Source organism: Dunckerocampus dactyliophorus, chromosome 20 (genome assembly GCF_027744805.1).
Source record: "Dunckerocampus dactyliophorus isolate RoL2022-P2 chromosome 20, RoL_Ddac_1.1, whole genome shotgun sequence".
NCBI lineage: Eukaryota > Metazoa > Chordata > Actinopteri > Syngnathiformes > Syngnathidae > Dunckerocampus > Dunckerocampus dactyliophorus.
In genome coordinates, this window is record NC_072838.1 from 7,218,310 (window position 1) to 7,237,103 (window position 18,794).

Sequence of the window (18,794 nt, forward strand, 5' to 3'; positions counted from 1 at the left end):
GTGTCTGCATACACAATATCAACAAAATAAGATAAAATAAGTAAATAAATGGTAAAAGGATGAAGACGGCATCGGCATAGTGACTCCGCAGGAGAAAAATCAAGGCTTACAGTGAGTCACTGGCTCAAAATGACATCTTTTTAAACCAAAAAATATAAAACCCCCCACCAGCTAGCCTATATAAACCAATGGAGGTTTAAAAGGTAGTTTTTCCATAAAATGAGTAGCATTCACAGCTGTCACTCACAGCTGTCTTGTACACACGTGCATGCCCGTCGCGTACGCACATATTGTACACCAAAGCAGTCCCACAGAAGCTCGTGCATCACGTGCAGCGTAGCTCACACGCTCAAAGCAGGAATGTCGGAAAGTTAGCGCCCTCTAGGCAGCTGCGCAACTGCGGCAGACAATCACTTACAGAACGATACGAGTCTCCAAACTTCTTCTCTTTTTTGCTCGTTAGAATGTGATTTATTTCTTTTTTTAATCTTAAGAGTGTTGCTTTATTCTCATAAAATGACATGTTATTTCCATTTTTGCTGTCGCTTCCCCCCCCCCACACTCTTTCAACTTCCTGTAATATTTTGACTTTATTCTTCTAATATTACAACTTTTTTCCCAGAACCTACAACTTATTTTGTTTCTTTCTCATAATATTCTGACTTTAAAAAAACAACATATTTCTAAAAATATTCCAACATTCAGCTACTAAAATGAATAAAAATCGTCCTCAGAATATTACGACGCTATTCTCACAAAATGATTTCTTTTCGTTTTTCTTGTTAGATGACAAATTTTATTCAGAATATTTAGACTTCATTCTAGTGAAATTAGCACTGATTTTTTTTCCTTTTTTTGTTTTAGTTTTATTGTTAAAGTATATCTTTAGAATGGGCTGCGCTTTAGACACACCTGAACTACAGAGTCAACTGCTGATGACATCATAGATGGGCAACAGAGCTTCCTGTTTCCACATATCAGCAAGCTGATAGGCTGCTAACAAGACGTACACCTGAAGAAGTACTGTACAGAACCAGTGCTAACACGTGCGAGTCTATATTATGTCTTATTTGGTCTTATTATGCCTACTAGGAGTGTAAAGGTCACTATAGGGGTGTTATTTTATGCCGAGAGGGCTCTAATAATGTTAAAAGTGCCTAAAGTGGATGTTTTGTGATAAAAAACACATTAAGAACACATTTGGACTCACGCGTTTTATTAATAACACGACAAGACGAAATGTACGCCAAAATGTACGCAAAGTTTTGCCGTATATTTTTGACATTAACCGAAAAACACGCCAACCAAGGCTCCACAGAATTTTTAACAAAACTCCATTAACATTATTTGGTATGGGATCAATTTAATTGATAAATTCGGCCCTTTTGGGAGAAATTCATGAGAAAAACCGAGGTACCGCTGTTCCTTTTTCAATAGAGACTGTGTGTTATTATTGCGTAACAGCATTTTGTGTGTAAAAATGCCATTTAATGTGATCTAACGAAATAAAACCCCACGTCCCTCACCTTTGTGCAAGCCCGTGTATTTGTCCTTGATCACCGTCAGCTCGTAAATCTTGCCGAACTGCTCGAAGATGGGCTTCAGGTCCTTTTCCTCCAGGTTTCGGGGTATTTGCCCAATGAAGAGCTTGATTGCGTCAGGCTCCTTCATTGGGAGTCTGTGGAGGAGCAATAACACACACACACACACACACACACACACACACACACACAAAGAGAAGAGGCTGTCAAGAGGTGCATGCTGGCTTCACTTCACACTGCACAGGAGGTGCAAACAGGAGGTTGGTGACGGAGGTGCAGATGGGAAATAGATTGCAAACCCTCGGAATTATGTTGACTTGCAAGATGATGGAGGACTTAATCATGTGTATTTGACATCATCACGTTGCCACTACTGACTTTGTTACAGTAACTCACTGGACGCACATTTTATGATGCTACGTTGCCGCTGTGTGCTATATTACCCCAGCAAAACAATAGCAATACACACGATATGGACATTTGGAAGCCATAATGGTGACGTACGGTATCCCATACACTCACAGATGTGTCTATGTACCAATAAACATAGTATACCGTACATGGCCGCGTGTGTTTTTACGTGACAACAATGACTTTGGATGACTAATAGAGAGGAAGAGAGTTAGTCCATCCTACCTGTGGTGCTGGTCGTGGCAGGGAATCAAACAGTGGGCGCCTCGCCGTCTTCTTCTTCTTCAACTGTGCAGTTAATTTGACGTCTTTAAATCCATTTGGACCATTTTAACAGCACCCCACCACGCTCCGTCATTCAGTTCCAAATGTTTTTGGAGAAAATCTCTCACCGGGGACAGACGGGTATTTAGGCTTCGTTCAGGGAATTGTCTCTTGGCTCTCCTCTCTCACTTTGTATGTGTGTGTGTGTGTGCGCGCGCGTGTGTGTGTGTACTCCTTTGACGTCGTAAGCCGGTGTCTCCCTCCCTGTCCATCTCGCTCCATCCCTCCAGTGGGCGGGGCAGTCAGCCGCCAGGGACCGTCAATAAACTACCGGCAGGAGACGCCAAGTAAACACCGGCTGATACTATTTTTTATTAGAATTTCATTAACGCGATGCGATGAGATGATTTTGTGGTTTTGTCTTTCATTTGTTGATCATGGTGATAATCAGAACTACATGAGGGCAATGCTTAAGCAGAATGATGGAGGAAAAAACAAACGGGCAGTGTCGAAATACAGAATGACTAAGAGTATTTAAGACGGGGGGGAAGTGGAACCAAAATAAAGCAGCGGCCACGATTGCAAAGCATCATTGAATAGCATGGTAGCGCTTAAGTCTCATATGAAAATGTCCAAATACACTACTATGCTAATGCTAGCGCTGACATTCTATCACCAAACACGATAGCACTAAGTGTTTATATCAGTTTCTATTCATGAAAACGGCTATAATGTTACTATGCTAATACTAGCATGTTAACAATGCTAACATTAGCATGCAAAACCTAGCACGATAGTGCTGAGTGTCTGTCAATGTTAATACTAATGAAAATGGATGAAAAATGCTACTATGCTAATGTTAGCATGCTAACACTTAACATGATAGCACAAAGTGTTTCTACGACTTATGAAAACGGCTAAAAATACAACTATGATAACATGCTAATATTAGCATACAACACCAAGCATGTTAGTGCTAAGTGTATGTTAATATTTATTAAAAAATGGCAGAAAATGCTACAATGCTCATGCTGGCATGCTAACTGCTAGCATGCTAACACATACAGTAGCATGATAGCACAATATACCGGTACCAGGAACACTGAATGCCCCGATTCAGTTGTGCATTTTGACTTAGGAATGGTTTAAAATCGGTTGCAAAATGTGGCAGCAGTAACAATTGTGAAGTTTTTAGAGAAACGTGTGAATTTTGCGTGGAATGAGAAATTTTGTCATGTGGAAAATAGGTAGCCTGAATGTCCTGAACATGTTGAGCAGTTTGATGTTGGAATGGTTTGAAAGAATTGAGGAATCCGGATATTGAAATCTTAGACGAGGAAGTAGTTACAAAAAAAGTGTGAATTTTGCAAAAAATAACATTTTTGGAACGTGACCAAATGGTCCGTTTGAACGCCCCGAATGAGTGGAATGCTTTCATGGTTTCACGGTTGGATTCGGTTGCGAAATGTGCGAATGGTGCAAGTTTGAAAAATGTCCCATTCCTTTTCAATAGGAAAAATGTGGTGGAAATTTGGGATTTTTGGAAAATCTGGGAACGTTTTGAAATACCGGAATAGACAGCAAACTATTCCCGAGTGATCTGAACGATTTGATGCTGGATTGGTTTGAATCGGTGGCGTTTTAGAGGGGAAAATAAACTAGATGATTGCAATGTCTGGTGACATTGCGTGTGAATGCCCAAGCCTGATGAGTTGGGAGAGGAACAAAAATGAGCAAAAAAGGGTAATAATAAAAATGAAAAAAATAAAAGGAATAAAAATGATATGCAAGATCATATTTCTCCTCCTTTTCTCCGTAGAAAAGTACTGTATGACATTTTTGGGTGGCAGGTTATTGTTTGCTTTATGCATCATTTTAGCTGTTAAAAAATTTACAAAATCGACCAATAGTAATATCTGTAATTTTAGAAATAAAGGCTTCGTATGTTCTCTATATGCGTGGCATTATGGATTATCCAAACTGGTCGTTTCTAGTGAGTGAAGAATGCTGAAGATTGGTTGAAAAATGCTTAAGTGATTGAGTAATTAAGATCAAAGGAACCTACAGTAATTAAGATCAAAGGAAAATCCTTAAGAGTTTATTCGTTTTCTCGAAAAGTGGGAATTTGGGTGAAAAATTTGAATTTTTTTCAATGTGAAAATATGTAGCCATAATGTCTGGATGGTGCTGAACGTTGGATTTGTTAGAATTAGTTGAAAAATGCTGAAGCAGTTGAGCAATTAAGATCAGAGGAAAAGTGGGAACGTCGGGAAAAGTTGGGATTTTTGGCATGTTAGTTTGACGCCCTGGAAGTGTGGGAGTGTTTTCATGGTGGAATGGGTTGAGAAATGTGCGAACGGTGGAAGTTTGAATTCACACAATCTCAGCACCTGGTTAGAATTGCATAATTCACACAATAAAACACAGGACAAAGAGTTCAGGCAAAAAAACAAAAAAAATGTATAACAGTATAAGACAATACATACATTTTTTCAAAAATAGATTAATAAATACATCGTTTCCTGGTTGAATACGACCTATTATTAGTCTAAAAATATGCATATTTAAAAATACATATGTATTTCTACCCTAAATTAAGCATTTTCAAGGATAAAAATGTCTGAATTAACTCAAATGCAAATATAAAGGCAGTGAGAAGACGCATTCAAAGATGCGGTGATGGTATGTAGTACTCCACACTGGCCACTAGGTGTCACTAATGTTACACTGACTGTTAACAAGGAACTCTCCCAATGCTCCCATGTGTTCGTCTATATTATTTCTTATTATGTCTTATTTTGTCTTTGAGTTGTTCAAAGATGTTCATTAATAAATCATGCTGTTTCATGATTGGATACAGCCTGGTATTAGTATTTTTTTCAATGAACACATTTATGACAACATTTATGTCATAAATTTCTTTTATTATGTCTCCTATATTGGGTAATATGAGTGTACAGGTCACTATGGGGGGGGTCATTTCATGTATAGAGGGCTCTAATAATGTTAAAAATCGGATTTAGAAGGTCATAAGCAGGGTTTACTAAAATATTCCGTTTGTAAATAAGGAATCCTACTTTGCGGAAATTCGCTAATTACAGTCAGGTCTGGAACCGCAATAAACGAGGGATTGCTGTAGTGCAAAATGAGTAAACAAAAGCAAAAACTACTAGTGGCTGTCATTCAAATGCTTTTTCAATCGTCTTGTTTTGTCCCAAGCGTCCTTTTGGCCGAGTGGTATGCATTTTTCGATGGACTTATTTTCCTCCCAGTGCCTTTTCATTTGTTTTACCACACCATCCATGTTTGTTATCCGGAGATTAGGCTATTTTTGTTGTATGTTGTGCTTGTCCATGTAGCCGCGCTACGTGAGCAGTTCATAAAGGACTTGGACAAGCTCCGCCTCCGTCTCTGCATCCGAGGAGCGTTACCTGTAACATACAGCAAGATAAGACAGATTAGATGACCATCTTATAAAAGAGAGCCTTCATTGGATCGATCCAAATATCACTAATATCGATATCATGGGTAGTAGCAGTATTGGATTGATGCTAACGTGAAGAGAACTCAATGAATAAGTTGTTGGACACAGGAGGGCTTTAAGGGCAAAAAGCCAAAGGATTTGAATGAAACCGTGATAAGTGAATTTCCGTGAAGTAGGGTTATCTGTTTATAAATGGAATACTTTCTTAGTCAGAGCATCGAAAACCTGTTTACGACCTCCTAAATAAACTTTTTTTAGACATTATTAGAGCCCTCTGGACATGAAATAACACCCCTATGGTCACCTTTATGCTCCTATTACTCAACATAGTAGACATAATAAGAGAAAATAAGACAAAATATAGACTCACACCTTAGCGTTAGGATAATTCCTTGTTATTGTTCTATTTTTACTTCCTGATTTATACAGTACTTCCTGTGGTAATTATTGTCTCATCCAATGTAACATTACTGACACCTAGTGACCACTATGGAATACTACATATCATCACAACATCTTTGAATGCGCCTTCTGAATGCCTTATGTTTGAATGCGACTTCATGTAGCCATTTGTTATCCTTAATAATGCTTAATTCAGGCCTAAAATATGTAACATTTGCTTAAATGTGCATATTTTTAAACTAATAATAGGCCGTATTCGACCACAAAACAGCTCTGATTTATTCATCTATTTCTGAAAAGCTGCGTGAAGTGGCAGGAGTGGTCAAGCAAAATAGCTCAAACAATAGTACGTAATAAAACAGAAGCTGGTTGATGTTGACATTGTCTTATGTTGTTGTATTTACAACAAATACATTTGTTGGAAAAAAACAAATTTTTGTGTGTTTTTGGTCAAAAATCTTTGATCATAAGCTTGATAATTTTACATATTGTAGGTAAACATCACAAAATCATTCAATGACCTTACGATTAGTATGCTAACAAATGTAATAGAGCTGACGAGGAGTCCCATTGGTCTTCGTTTTAACGTAGACAGTGGAGTTGGAGACGCTCCCTGACATCAAGCAACGCAGATCCGTCTTTTGTTCTGGTGATGGTGGATCTGGCCGAGGTCCTGAAATGCTTCCACATCTTAGCTCGAATGCAGTGTGAGCGCAGGAATCCCTTTATACTGCATGTCTTTGAGGATGAAAAGACTAATATTTCATTTGACGTGTCAGTAAGGGGCCCGCGATGCAATGTGGCTGCTTGTAAACAAAGGCGCCACATGCAAGAAGCAGGCGGCGGACATGCTCACGCACACGCCTGGACTCACTCGCTTTACAACCCGAAGCAGGCTCGCTGCGCCCGATCTCGCTATGGATTCACGAGTGATCCTTTATTTGCCACTGGGGAACATCTCGGCCGCTCTTTAACATTAAGACCGCCATCTGCCACCAGTCCCTAAATCCCCATAAGCCTCCACCGCGTATAGGCGAGGTAAACACGAAGGCTGGGCGATACTGCAAATTGTGGTATCGATGATACCAAGTGCATGCTGGGCTAGTTTTGCCGATATGGCGAGTGATATCGATACTTTTTATTTTTTATTTTTTCCAACCTCAAGTCTAAATTTCTATAAATATAACAATATCAACAATGTAACCATACAAATTTATATAATGAAGATATTTTTTAAAATAAAGACAACTGCAAAATATAAAAGTCATCACGCTAGTATCAATCCGATACTGATACTACCCTTACTAGCCATATTTGGTTCCGAAACTTTAGTCAAAATAGACACAGCCAGTCAACGGAATGATAGTAGACGGTAATAATTGAAACAAAATGAAAGCATGTTTTATTTACATAGTATAAATGTCATCATAACTATTCATATCTTAAATTAAAAAAACAGAAATAATTAAAATTTTATGATACAGTACCGATGGGGAACATTTTGTGCATTTAAAAAGGGTATATAAGCACTTTGTAGGGGACTTGTTGAAATACTTGGACATTTAGCAATTATTTTAAAAATAATGATATTAAATAAGCTATAAATACATTAGAAATGGCCAAGTACTTACACTCGTGTGCTTTCTGTAATATTATTATTAAATACATATTTTAAATGCTCAAGTGTTTCAAAAGGTATGCTACAAAGTGCTTATTTGAATAATAATAAATATAAATATATTTTACATGCCCAAGTATTTCAACAAATACCTTATAAAGGGCTTATTTCAATAACATTAAATATTAACATATTATAAATGCCCAAGTATTTCAACTAATGTCCTATAAAGTGCTTATTTTAATAACAATTTAAACACTTTTAAATGCCCAAGTATTTCAACAAGTGTGCATTAAAGTGCTTATTTTATAATCATATTAAATATATATATATATCAATTTTAAAGGCCCAAGTATTTCAACAAGCGTCCTATGAAGCCCTTATTTTAATAATAATATTAAACGTAAATATTTTAAATGCCCGAGCATTTCAACTCATGTCCTATAAAGTGCATTTTTTTAATAAAAATATATTTTAAATGTCCAAGTATTTCAATAAGTTCCCTATAAAGTGTCCTATAGAGTGCTTATAATAATAATAATATTAAATATAAATACTTTTAATGCCTGAGTATTTCAACTAGTGTCCAATGAATGGCTTATTTTAATAATAATATTAAATATATTCATTCATTCAATGCCAAAGTATTTCAAGAAGTGCTTATTTTAACAACAACTTTACATCTAAATATTTTAAATGTCCAAGTATTTCAGTAAGTTCCCTATAATGTGCTTATTATAATATTATGAAATAAATATATATGTTAAATACCCAAGTATTTGCCCTTTTCAAATGTACAAAATGTTTTTATTCCCTTTTTCAAACATTGAAATTAACCAATTAACTCAAAAATGAAAGCTTGTCGCGTCCCTTCACTCAATTCTAAGTTACCAAATACGACCCTTGCCCGATAAAGCCTTGCAACCTAATAAATACTCAACTTCCATGATGAATCCATGAAGGCGCTGGCGAAAGTCACTGAGAGGATACTTACTCCCACTCCATGATGTGCCCAACTCCCCGCTTGTGTCATCCTACTTAAACAGACAAAAACATCCATTTCACTTTGTAGTTAATGCTGACAGACACATTATGATGCAATAAGATGAAAGCTTACTGGCCGTGGATTCCAAAAGAGAAGCATCGGCATGGTGCCCCACACACACACACACACACACACACACACACACACACCTGCGTCAGTGAAGATGTTCCCAAATAGGTTCCCATCACGTTACACATCAAAGTGTGGGCCCCGGGCCTCTGACGATGAAAAGAGGAGGGAGGGAGGCTGATGGAAGAGGAAATAAGCATTCAGCAGGATCAAATGGGGCAATGCAACACCAAATCAAGATGATGACATCTCACACTGCATGCAGGTGACATTATAAACTCACTAGCTGCTTACATGCACTTGGTATCGATAAAGCTTCCCGGGTGTTATCAATCTGAAAGCTGCTCTTTCCTCTTAAACGTCTGCTGTTGTGTTATACAGTGGATCCCCGCCTATTCACGATTCAGCGTTTTTTGAAAACATTTTTCTCAGAAAATATGTTTTTTTTTCTGCGAATAAATGCCTCTCATTAACCCTAAGTTCTGTAATCATTCCTAAACAGGTGATAACACAGGTCAAATGCACAGCATACATGCACAATTTTTACACATCCGGTTTCACTGGTGATGTTTTTTTTGTCAAGTGTTGCGATTTCGCACTTTGTTCGGCGGCGCTTGAACACACCACGCAAAGGGAAACTTCCGGAAAACATTCTCAAAGGCATGAATAAATCCACCAAAAAGGAGACAAATTGCCATGTTAGTTGGGAGTAGCGGATCATTTTATAATTTCGAGTGTTTAATAAGTGTGTGAGGCATATTTTGGGCTGAAACCTGGATTGTGTCGCAAGTGAACAACTGGAGAGAGGTGAAGAGCATTCGAGACATGAATCAAACGTAATTACAAGTCTCTTTTATTGCAAATGATCAGAAATCAGAGAACGGCAACATCAAGCTAGCAGGAGTGTTTGGGTGAGGTTTCGTTTAATTTATTTTATTGATATTCCATTTTGGAGCTCATAATTTCTTAAAATAGTGATCATTATTAGTATTGTACCATTGATGTGTACATATACCTTTTAATATACTTCTTTTAAGCAAATGAAGGAATCAAAGCAGACTGTTCAATTACAGTCATTTAATCAATGATTTAATGATGTCTATTTAATTAGTATTCTATTACTCCAATGCAACATGAACAGAACTTATCAGGTTAGCAGACTCGCTAAAGGAAATGTATGTTACTGTTTGAGCTCAGTAATAATAAACTTGAGCCTGGTGGTGTCATTTATCGCTCCGTTTTCTTCCACTGGTCCAGATCCAGTCACGGGGGCAGCAGTTTCAGTCCCGAAGCCCAGACTTCCTGGTCTCCGGCCATCTCTTCCGGTTCCACCAGGTTCCACTGAGGTTTTCCCTGGCCGGCTGTGACACGTAATCCCTCCAGCATGTCCTAAATCTGCCCCAGGTCCTCCTCCCGGCTGGGCATGCCCGGAACACCTCACCAGGTAGACGTCCAGGAGGCATCCTAAATAGATGTCCAAGCCACCCAACTGGCTCCTCCCGATGAGAAGGAGAAGTGGGGCCTTACTCTGAGCTCCTCCCGGATGACCGAGCTCCTCACCCTCTCTCTTAGGGTGAGTCCAGCAACCCTACGGATGAAACTCATTTCGGCCACTTGTATCTGCAATCTTGCGCTTTCGGTCGGTCACTACCCAAAGCTCGTGACCATAGGTGTGGCTAGGAACATAGATTGACCGGTAAATCGAGAGCTTTGCCTTCCGGCTCTCTTCACCACAGCAGTCCGGTACAGCGACCGCATTACTGCCGATCCGCCTTCCCTAATTTGTGTTAAAGACCCCGAGATACTTGAACTCCTCCACGGGGGGCGAGACCTCACTCACAACCCGAAGGGTGCAATGCACCCTTTTCCGGCTGAGAACCATGGCCTCAGATTTGGAGATGCTGAGTCTCATCCCAGAAGCTTCATTGGCAGAGCCAATGTTCACCAGGAAAAGGCTCGACTTACTGCTGGCAAATAGTGCGTCATGGACACCACAGACCCAGAGCACCCCACCAGGACACGGCGAGGGACACCTCGAATGCCTTTTCCAAGTTCACAAAGCACATGTGGACCGGTTGGGCAAACTCCATTGCATCCCTCAGTACCCTTGTCAGGGTGTAGAGCTGATCCAGTGTTTCACCACAAGGACGAAAACCACATTGCACCTCCTGTAGAGGTTCCACTAACAGTTGGAAAACAGCCTCCATCACCCTTCTTTAAAAGAGGGACCACCACCCCGGTCTGCCAATGCAGATGTACTGTTCCCGACTTCCAGGCAATGTTGAAGACGTGTCAACCAAGAAAGCCCAGTAACATCTAGATCTTTTGGGAATTCAGGATGAAACTCATCCACCCCCAGAGATTTGCCACTGAGCAGTTTTACCGACCTCAGATACCTCAGCCATGGTGACGGACACGTCCATGTTTGTGTCCTCAGTCTCTGCTTCCTCTACGGAAGGTATGTCAGTGGGATTCAAAAGGGCCTCAAAGTATTCCTTTTACAGTCTGATTTTGTCCTCATTTGAGGTCAGCAGGCCTTTGTGCCCAGTTTGTCTGCGGTACTGCTTAACCTTTCTGAGGTTTGTCAGGACCTCTTTGAAGCTGACGAAAAATCATGCTTCATGGCCTCACCGAAGTCCTCCCACACCCGAGTTTTTGCCTCGACCACCACCAAAGCCATGTGCCACTTGGCCTGCCAGTACCTGTCAGCTGCTTCAGGAGTCCCACAAGCCATCAATGCTCGATAAGACTCCTTCAGCTTGACAGCAGCCCTAACCTCTGTTGTCCACTCTTGTTGTTCTGGGTTTGCCGCCACGACTAAATTGAATATTAATGTCTCCCTGTAAAGTCACCAGCTGTGAGGGAAAACTTTAGGGTCCGGTGCAGTATGTTTTGGGTGGTGGTTGAAGGCAGGCGCCTGAGCAACCTAGTCTTTGTCAGCTAAATCTGGTTCCTGGACATGGAACATCACCACCCTGGTGGGGAAGGAGCAAGAGGTTGAAAACATCTGACTAGACATAGTCGGTCTCGCCTCAGCCCACAGTTGGGGCTCTGCAACCAAACTCCGTTAGAGGAGCTTGTCCTTGTTCTACTCTGGAGTTGTTGCAAGTGGCGGCAAGCTGGTGTGCGCTTATTAAAGAACCCACTGCTCGATGCCTACGTGTTGAGTCATCGCAGTGAACGAGAGGATTACTTCCCTTCGCCTTTGGGCCAAGGAAGGACTTTGATGCCCCTGTTGGCAACGACAGTGTGACCTGGAGGTGCGTGATTGGAAGGAACGGCTTCCCGGATCTGAACCTGTGAGGTATTATGCTACTGGATTTCTGTGGTAACCACAGTTTGTCCATAACAAACACCATGTTCACACACAAGAATGTCCATAAGTGCAACTGGCACCAGGACACACCAAGCCGCAAGTCTATGATCAACTCTGTAGTTGTATCATCAGACCTGCCTTCACGTTTTGGACACATGGGTGAAGAGAGGGGCTGAGCTGTCAACTGACCACCACCCGGTGATGAGTTAGATTAGATGGTGGCGGAAATTGCCCGACAGACCTGGCAGACCCAAGCGTACAGTGAGGGTGTGCTCGGAATATTTGGCAGTCTCACGTTTGTCGAGTTTTCAACTCACACCTCCGGCAGAGCTTTGCCTGCATGATGGTCTTGGGTCTTTCATATTCGGTCGCTGCATCGATGAGGTAGCCCATCAGAGCTGTGGTCGCAAGGTGGTCGGTGCCAGTCATGGCCGCACCCCCTCGAACCTAATGGTGGGCACCAAAGGTTAGGGAGGCTGGCATGCTGAAGGAGTCTTACCAAGCATGGATGGGCTTGTGAGACTCTTCACGCAGCTGACAGGCACTGGCAGGCCAAGAGGCGTACGGCTTCAGGGGTGGTTGAAGCAAAAACGTGGGTTGTGTTCACTGGGGAGGTTCACAGTGGAGTGTGAAGCTTCTGGGAGGACTCAACACCTCCAAATCTGAGGCCATGGTTCTGAGTTGGAAAAGTGTAGATTCTTCCTTTGGATTGGGAGTACTTGGCCCAGGTGGAAGAGTTCAAGTATGTCGAGATCTCGTTCACCAGTGAGGGAAGGCTGGAGCGGGAGATCAACAAGCGAATTGTAATGTGGTCGCGGTACCGGACCTCCGTGGTGGAGAGAAAGCGAAGCCGAAAGGCAAAGCTCCCAATTTACCAGTCGATCTATGTTCCTACTCTCACCTATGGTCATGAGTTTTGGGTAGTAACTGAAAGAAGAAGATTGTGAACACCAGCGCCCGAAATGAGCCTGAGCTGAGCTCGGTCATCCAGGAGCTCAGGGTAGAGCCCCAGCTCCTTCAAATCGAGAGGAGCCAGTTGAGGAAAGTCTGGATGTCTACTGGGTGCCTGTGAGGTACTCCGGGAATGTCCAGTCATGAGGAAGCCTTGGCGTAGACCTAGGACGGAGGCATTGTGTGGGCAACACCACGGTGTTGCCCCCTCTGGAACTGGAAGAGGTGGCCGCAGACCGCAAAGTCTTAAAGACTTAAATGTTTTCCGAAGTACAAATCTGCGAGATTGTTAGATTGCATAATTTAATCGTAAAATTTTAAAGAGACTGGTGTGCTACTATAGTTTTTGATTTTTTGCCCCAGCTGGTTGTGGTTGTTGGGATGTTGATGGCCTCAGAGGACACTCAAGAATGAGGGTGATGCAGAAACAACAGGGGTTTTTTTTTCAAAATCAAACTTTTATTAGTCAGTACAAATAAATGAAACTGAAGCATCTTCGTCCCCTTTCCAAAATATTCACCGCTTCTGTGATGGGTCGGAGGGTCAAAGAAATCTTTCACTCCTCGTCTCTCTAAGTCGAAAGGGGCAAAACTATGACAAAGGCGAACTTGCGCACTAGTGAAGAGACTATCACTTCAAATATAAACATCAGAGTCAGCTCACTGTAAAATATTATTTCCCATTATGCTAACGTGCATTGCAGAAGGAAAAGAATAATAATAATTAAAAAAAAACATCATGGGAAAATGGCTGCTATGAAAAAGCAGTCAGAACTGCTAACTCGAACAAATTACAGCAGAAATATAGCATCAAGCACATCCTTTTGATACTTTCTAGGCAAAACGTTTCTGTGGCTAGCTCATGACACCGGACCACATTTTAACCTGTATCAAACTGACGACTGATTACATATTTACCGAAAAGCTTCAGAAAATAATTGCAGAAAATAACTCAAAAAGTGAAAGAAATATGTATATATGCACCTCTTATTTTCTTTCATCTTCTGTCTTCGGCCCTTTTTCCACCAGCATCCTGGGTGCCTCTAGATTCTTTCCTGGTGAGGTCTGTATCTCTCTTCCGTATTTGCTGTAGTCTTGGCTATTTTTTGGATTTAGACAGGGCTTTTGCGTTGTTCCTCAATATAAATCGGTGACCACCCATGACAGTGAACGGACCTTTATAGAAGTTTGTCCAAAAACTTGAACAGTCAGTACCGTGGGGGTGGGAAGGGTCTTTTCGGAGCAAACATGGGACCAGGATTCAGCCCCCCTCTGGGACCTAAACGCTTGCCTCTTAATCTTGGTTCCGCACCATGAAACCGAAGAAAAGGCACACGAGGGGGCCCCCGAGGGAACGGGTTGTGTGCTGGGTGGGAAGGACGATGTGGAGGTCGCAAACCAGGGGGGCGCATTTCAAAATGGGGCGGACGAGGCGGCCGTCTGGGTACATTGTGAGGACGAGGGGGGCTCTGTCTCTGGTAATCCTGGTTGTAAAAAGCGTCCTGTGAGGGTGAGTGAGGGGGAGTCAGGCGCCCCCTGATTCTAGGAAGGGGATGCCGAGGGCTGCCCTGTGGATAAAAAGGAACATCTGGGTGGCTGTAAGGGCTGTTCTGAAAGTGAGGGCCGGGGTGGGGGAGGACGTCCTCGTGGTAATGCTCATTGTCTTCTGGGTAGTGCATGTTGTCAGGGGGAGGGTGCTGATCATCCGGATGACATATTGACTTGGGTAAATGGTCCTGGACCACCATCCCAGGTACACCTCTGTTCTGACACGATTCCCCAAAGTCTGTTTGGGGTGCTGCCTGCTTCTCTGAGAGAGTCGTTGCATGGCTGGTTCCGGGAGGAGGTGTGTCAAAGACAACTGGAGGTGGTGGTAACTTGGGGACAGGAGGAAGGAGGCTTCCAAAGAAAACAGATTGCTGAGCGCCAAACCCTTGAGGCTCCTGAGTTTGTTCTGCTTGGAATTCAAACTCTCCTGACGGCTGGTTTTTAGCAGGTATTGTCACATTGTAACCTGTGGGTTGCTGGAAGCCCCCCTCCGAGTATGTCTTTCCATACCAACCCCTGTCACCCATGCCCTCGAAGCCCTCCATGGTTTGTGCACTAACTGTGCTGCCTGGGGCTCCAGGACCTCCGCCTTGATTGGGAATTGGCTGGTACTGTGCAACAGGTTCTGTCATACAATGGTCACCATATGTGTATGGTTGGTACAACTGCCCATTCTGAGCTACACCTGGCTGCAGGTGCAGTTTGGTGGTCTCTGGGTTCTGTGGGAGGTTCTTCTGGACGGCTCTGGGAGTTGGCGCCCCACTTTCAGGCCCTGCTGGCATGTCCATGGCCTCATCTTGAGTTGGGGTGCCTCCTCCCTCATCCCGCACAGGTGTTCCATCCTGTGTGTCTGTTCCCGTTCCTGGGCTCAGGTTATCCACCCTGTGGGGTGGATTCATGGTGAAGCTAAGGTCAAAGCTGTTAAAAGCAGGATTCCCGTGCAGGAAGTTGTGAATTTTGGATTCCAAACTGTCTGGTTTTGTTGCTTCGACTTCTGCTGTCAAACCTACATTTCTGTGGACACCCCGCACCGGGGCAGAGGTTGGCTTGTTCTCAGCAAGCACTAGGGGGCCTGTACTCTGCTTTACAGTTGCGTTAGATGATGATGAAGGCACAAGTGTAGCAGAGGAGGCAGTGAGTGGGCTCTGAGCGGGAGCTGCTGAAGCTGAAGGGAACGAGGAAGCGGGCGGAGCCTTGCCTGTCTTGGAGGATTCTGCAGGGACATTTGTAGCAGGGCTGCTCAGAAGAGAAGTGATGCCTGATTGAAGAAAGTAAAGGACACAGAATCATGGTTAGATACGAGCATGATGTATGTCGGATATGCTCAAACACAGTCCAGGATCCACCGCGCTTCATTTTTTTCCCCCGCATTTTTTTGTGTTATCCCAAAATGGAATAAATTGTTTTTTTTTCCTCAAAAATTCTACACACAACACCTCATATAATCACAACATGAACAACATTTTTGAAATGTCTGCAAATTAATTAAAAATAAGAAACTAAGAAATTATACGCACGTAAGTATTCACAGCTTTGGCTCATTACCTCGTTGATGCATGTTTGGCAGCAATTAAGGTCATTTCCAGTGCGTGAGCCGCTACTTTTATTATTATTTATTATTATTTATTCCGTGGGCTGCTGTTGTGTAACTATTAAAAAAGAAAACGACTCACCCTCAAGGCCACCTTGTGCCTGGACCTTAGACAGAGCGCTAAGGATGTCTGCAGGACTCACATCCACCTTTGCCAGGATGTCAACCAGAGAACTGGCATCCTGAGTGGCAGCCGGCATGGTCCCTACTGATGAGTAAGAGCTCGTAGCAGAGGGGCTCTCCACTGATGGTCCTACATTACAAAGAGGGACACACCGATTATAAACCTCTGTAGATAAAAAAATGACCTTTGGAAATTGATCAAAAAACATTGCCTGTTATTCCGAGGCTCTGTTCAACACATTCATTCAGCTTAGGGTGGTCAATCAACTGCAAACATCAATTTGCTTGAGGAAGTACTTTCTATTTGCAATGAATTTGACACTTGACATTTGACACAAAACAAACCAATGGGGTCAGCAAACACACATAACATGCGGAACACACAATGTAAGTGCACCACTGCCCCGACAGATAGTTACCCAGCATGCCTTGCGGGTCATACGTACTTTAGTTTTGCATGGGTATTCGTGTGTAAGCTTCTATTTCAAAATCTAGTGTGGTACAGTTACAGTTAATTACATGTGTTATTTCTGGTTGCACCGTGAATGAGGCAGGCATTCGGGAGGATAAGCCTGTTGGTTTTTACAGTAAATCCAAATTAGCAAAACTAATTACAACGGGGAATGAAACCTATCCCGGATTTACAGGAAGTGATGACGTTGTCACCAATACGGTACAGCAGGGGTGTCAAAAGTGTGGCCTGGGGGCCACTTGCGGCCCAGGGCTGTTTTTTTATTGACCTGCGGCACATTCTAAAATGATAATTTAACAGGGAAACAAAAAAAAAAATCCAGAGAAAACGGACAAATCAACAGTAATTTTACCAAAATAAAGTCGAGTCATTAAGAGAAAAAAGTTGTAATCTAATAAGAAAAAGTCCTAATTCTACGAGAATAAGGTCATAATATTCTGAGGAAAAATAATGTCACTTTAGTAGCTTGAAGACGTTATTTCTTAATATTATAATGTGTGAAACAAACAAAACAACAAATGAAGTTACACATTTTTGGAAAATCAGCCTGTGCTAATTACATTACGTTTTTAATTAATAATAAATTATTACAATGGGTTTTTGAAGTGAGAGTGTGACGATCAAGCTGACTCACCGCATATTAACAAACACATCCTCAAGCAAGTTGAAGTTTGCCTCTGATGACTTTCTATGCAACTCAAGCTTGGGCAAATCGGATGGCTTTTCTACTGATGAATGGCCCAATTATGGAGAATAAAAGCATTAAATAGCTTGTTTTTTGACACATGAAAAAAAAATGAAGTGAATTTGTGTTTTGGCAAATGCAGAGACCTATTGTACCGTCTACACAAGAGCTCAGCTGCATCTCCTGGATTCTCACCTGCGTTTTTCATAGCCGAACTTAAACTGTTGAGGATGGAGCCAATTTTCCCCAGGTTGACACTTTCCACACTCTCTGTGGGAGATGATACAGATGCAGCACCGTGTGCGGCAGGCTGTGCTGTTGCTACGAATGGCTCTGTGTTTTTCGTGACCACATTGGGTGGCTGGATTGGATCGGAGGTTCTGGGGCCCTTGATGTGCTCCTCCACTGTAGGAGGAAAAACAACTGTCAAATGTGAGCCACACTTCAAAGCGGTAGACAAAGGCTCGCTTTCAGAGCAGTTACGGTTAACGCTTGACAATGCCTCTTGACAATACTAGAACCCATGAAGCTAGGATGAGTACTTCCATCACAAATCTATATTTTCAGGGAGCAATACTACAGAAATAAACACAGGTGTAATTGAGAGTAGTCAGTGTACAGCTTCTTGCACCTTGCTGCATGAGGAAGTTCCACAGGTGCTGAATTGGCTTCAGGACTGGAGATATACTCGGCCATTCCATCACCGTCACCTTTCTCTGCAAGGTCCTGGTCATATTGGAGGCGTGTTTAGGGTATCATGTTGGAAAACTGCCATGCAGCCAAGTTCCTAAGGGATTGGAATTCCATCCACCCAGCTTCTTCTGCTTATCCGAAGTCAGGTCGCGGGTGCAACAGCCTAAGCAGTGAAGTCCAGACTTCCCTCTCTCCGGATACTTCAGTGAGCTCTTCCTGGCCAATCCCAGGTCAATTGGGAGACTCCAATGTGTCCTGGGTCTTCCTCCTACCGGTCGGACATGGCCTGAACACCTCCACAGGGAGGCGTCCGGGAGGCATCCTGACCAGATGCCCGAGCCACCTCGTCTGGCTCCTCCCAATGCGGAGGAGCAGCAGTTCTATACCGAGTTTCTTGACCATGACCATAAGTAAGGCTAGGAACGAAAATTGACTGAAATTGAGAGCTTTGTCTTTCAGCTCAGACCTTTTAGAGCCTAGTTATTAACGTTTACATTTTTGTGGCAAATCGTCAAGACTGTCCATCAAAATGTGCTGCCATTCCCCGCCCACATCCTATGGCGTAGGCTAAAATAATTAGCC

The 18,794-nt window shown here is 42.5% G+C and overlaps 2 protein-coding genes across 8 annotated transcripts in view; both read right to left on the reverse strand.

Annotated features, from left to right (window-relative positions):
• LOC129172787 (CUGBP Elav-like family member 3) overlaps positions 1-2,521 on the reverse strand; it is a 44,733-nt gene extending 42,212 nt beyond the window's left edge. Inside the window, exons 1-2 of one of the 2 annotated variants that reach the window (XM_054762837.1) lie at positions 2,178-2,521; positions 1,527-1,678 (exon numbers count right to left, since the gene is read on the reverse strand). In XM_054762837.1, the coding sequence (XP_054618812.1) occupies positions 1,527-1,671 (145 nt within the window). In that variant the 5' untranslated portion in view covers positions 1,672-1,678; positions 2,178-2,521. The remainder of the gene's footprint in view (positions 1-1,526; positions 1,679-2,177) is intronic. The other variant, XM_054762838.1, reaches the window with a different exon arrangement.
• Positions 2,522-3,418: 897 nt separating this feature from the next.
• rprd2a (regulation of nuclear pre-mRNA domain containing 2a) overlaps positions 3,419-18,794 on the reverse strand; it is a 32,708-nt gene continuing 17,332 nt past the window's right edge. Inside the window, exons 8-13 of one of the 6 annotated variants that reach the window (XR_008567091.1) lie at positions 17,715-17,924; positions 16,322-16,492; positions 14,085-15,906; positions 8,915-9,011; positions 8,715-8,754; positions 4,722-5,647 (exon numbers count right to left, since the gene is read on the reverse strand). Coding sequence is in view for 1 of the 6 variants with exons in the window: in XM_054762835.1 (XP_054618810.1) it covers positions 14,309-15,906; positions 16,322-16,492; positions 17,715-17,924 (1,979 nt within the window). In the remaining 5 variants the exon portion in view is untranslated. Of the gene's footprint in view, positions 8,758-8,837; positions 9,012-12,772; positions 15,907-16,321; positions 16,493-17,714; positions 17,925-18,794 lie in introns of those variants that run through there. The other 5 variants (XR_008567088.1, XR_008567089.1, XR_008567090.1 and 2 more) reach the window with 5 other exon arrangements.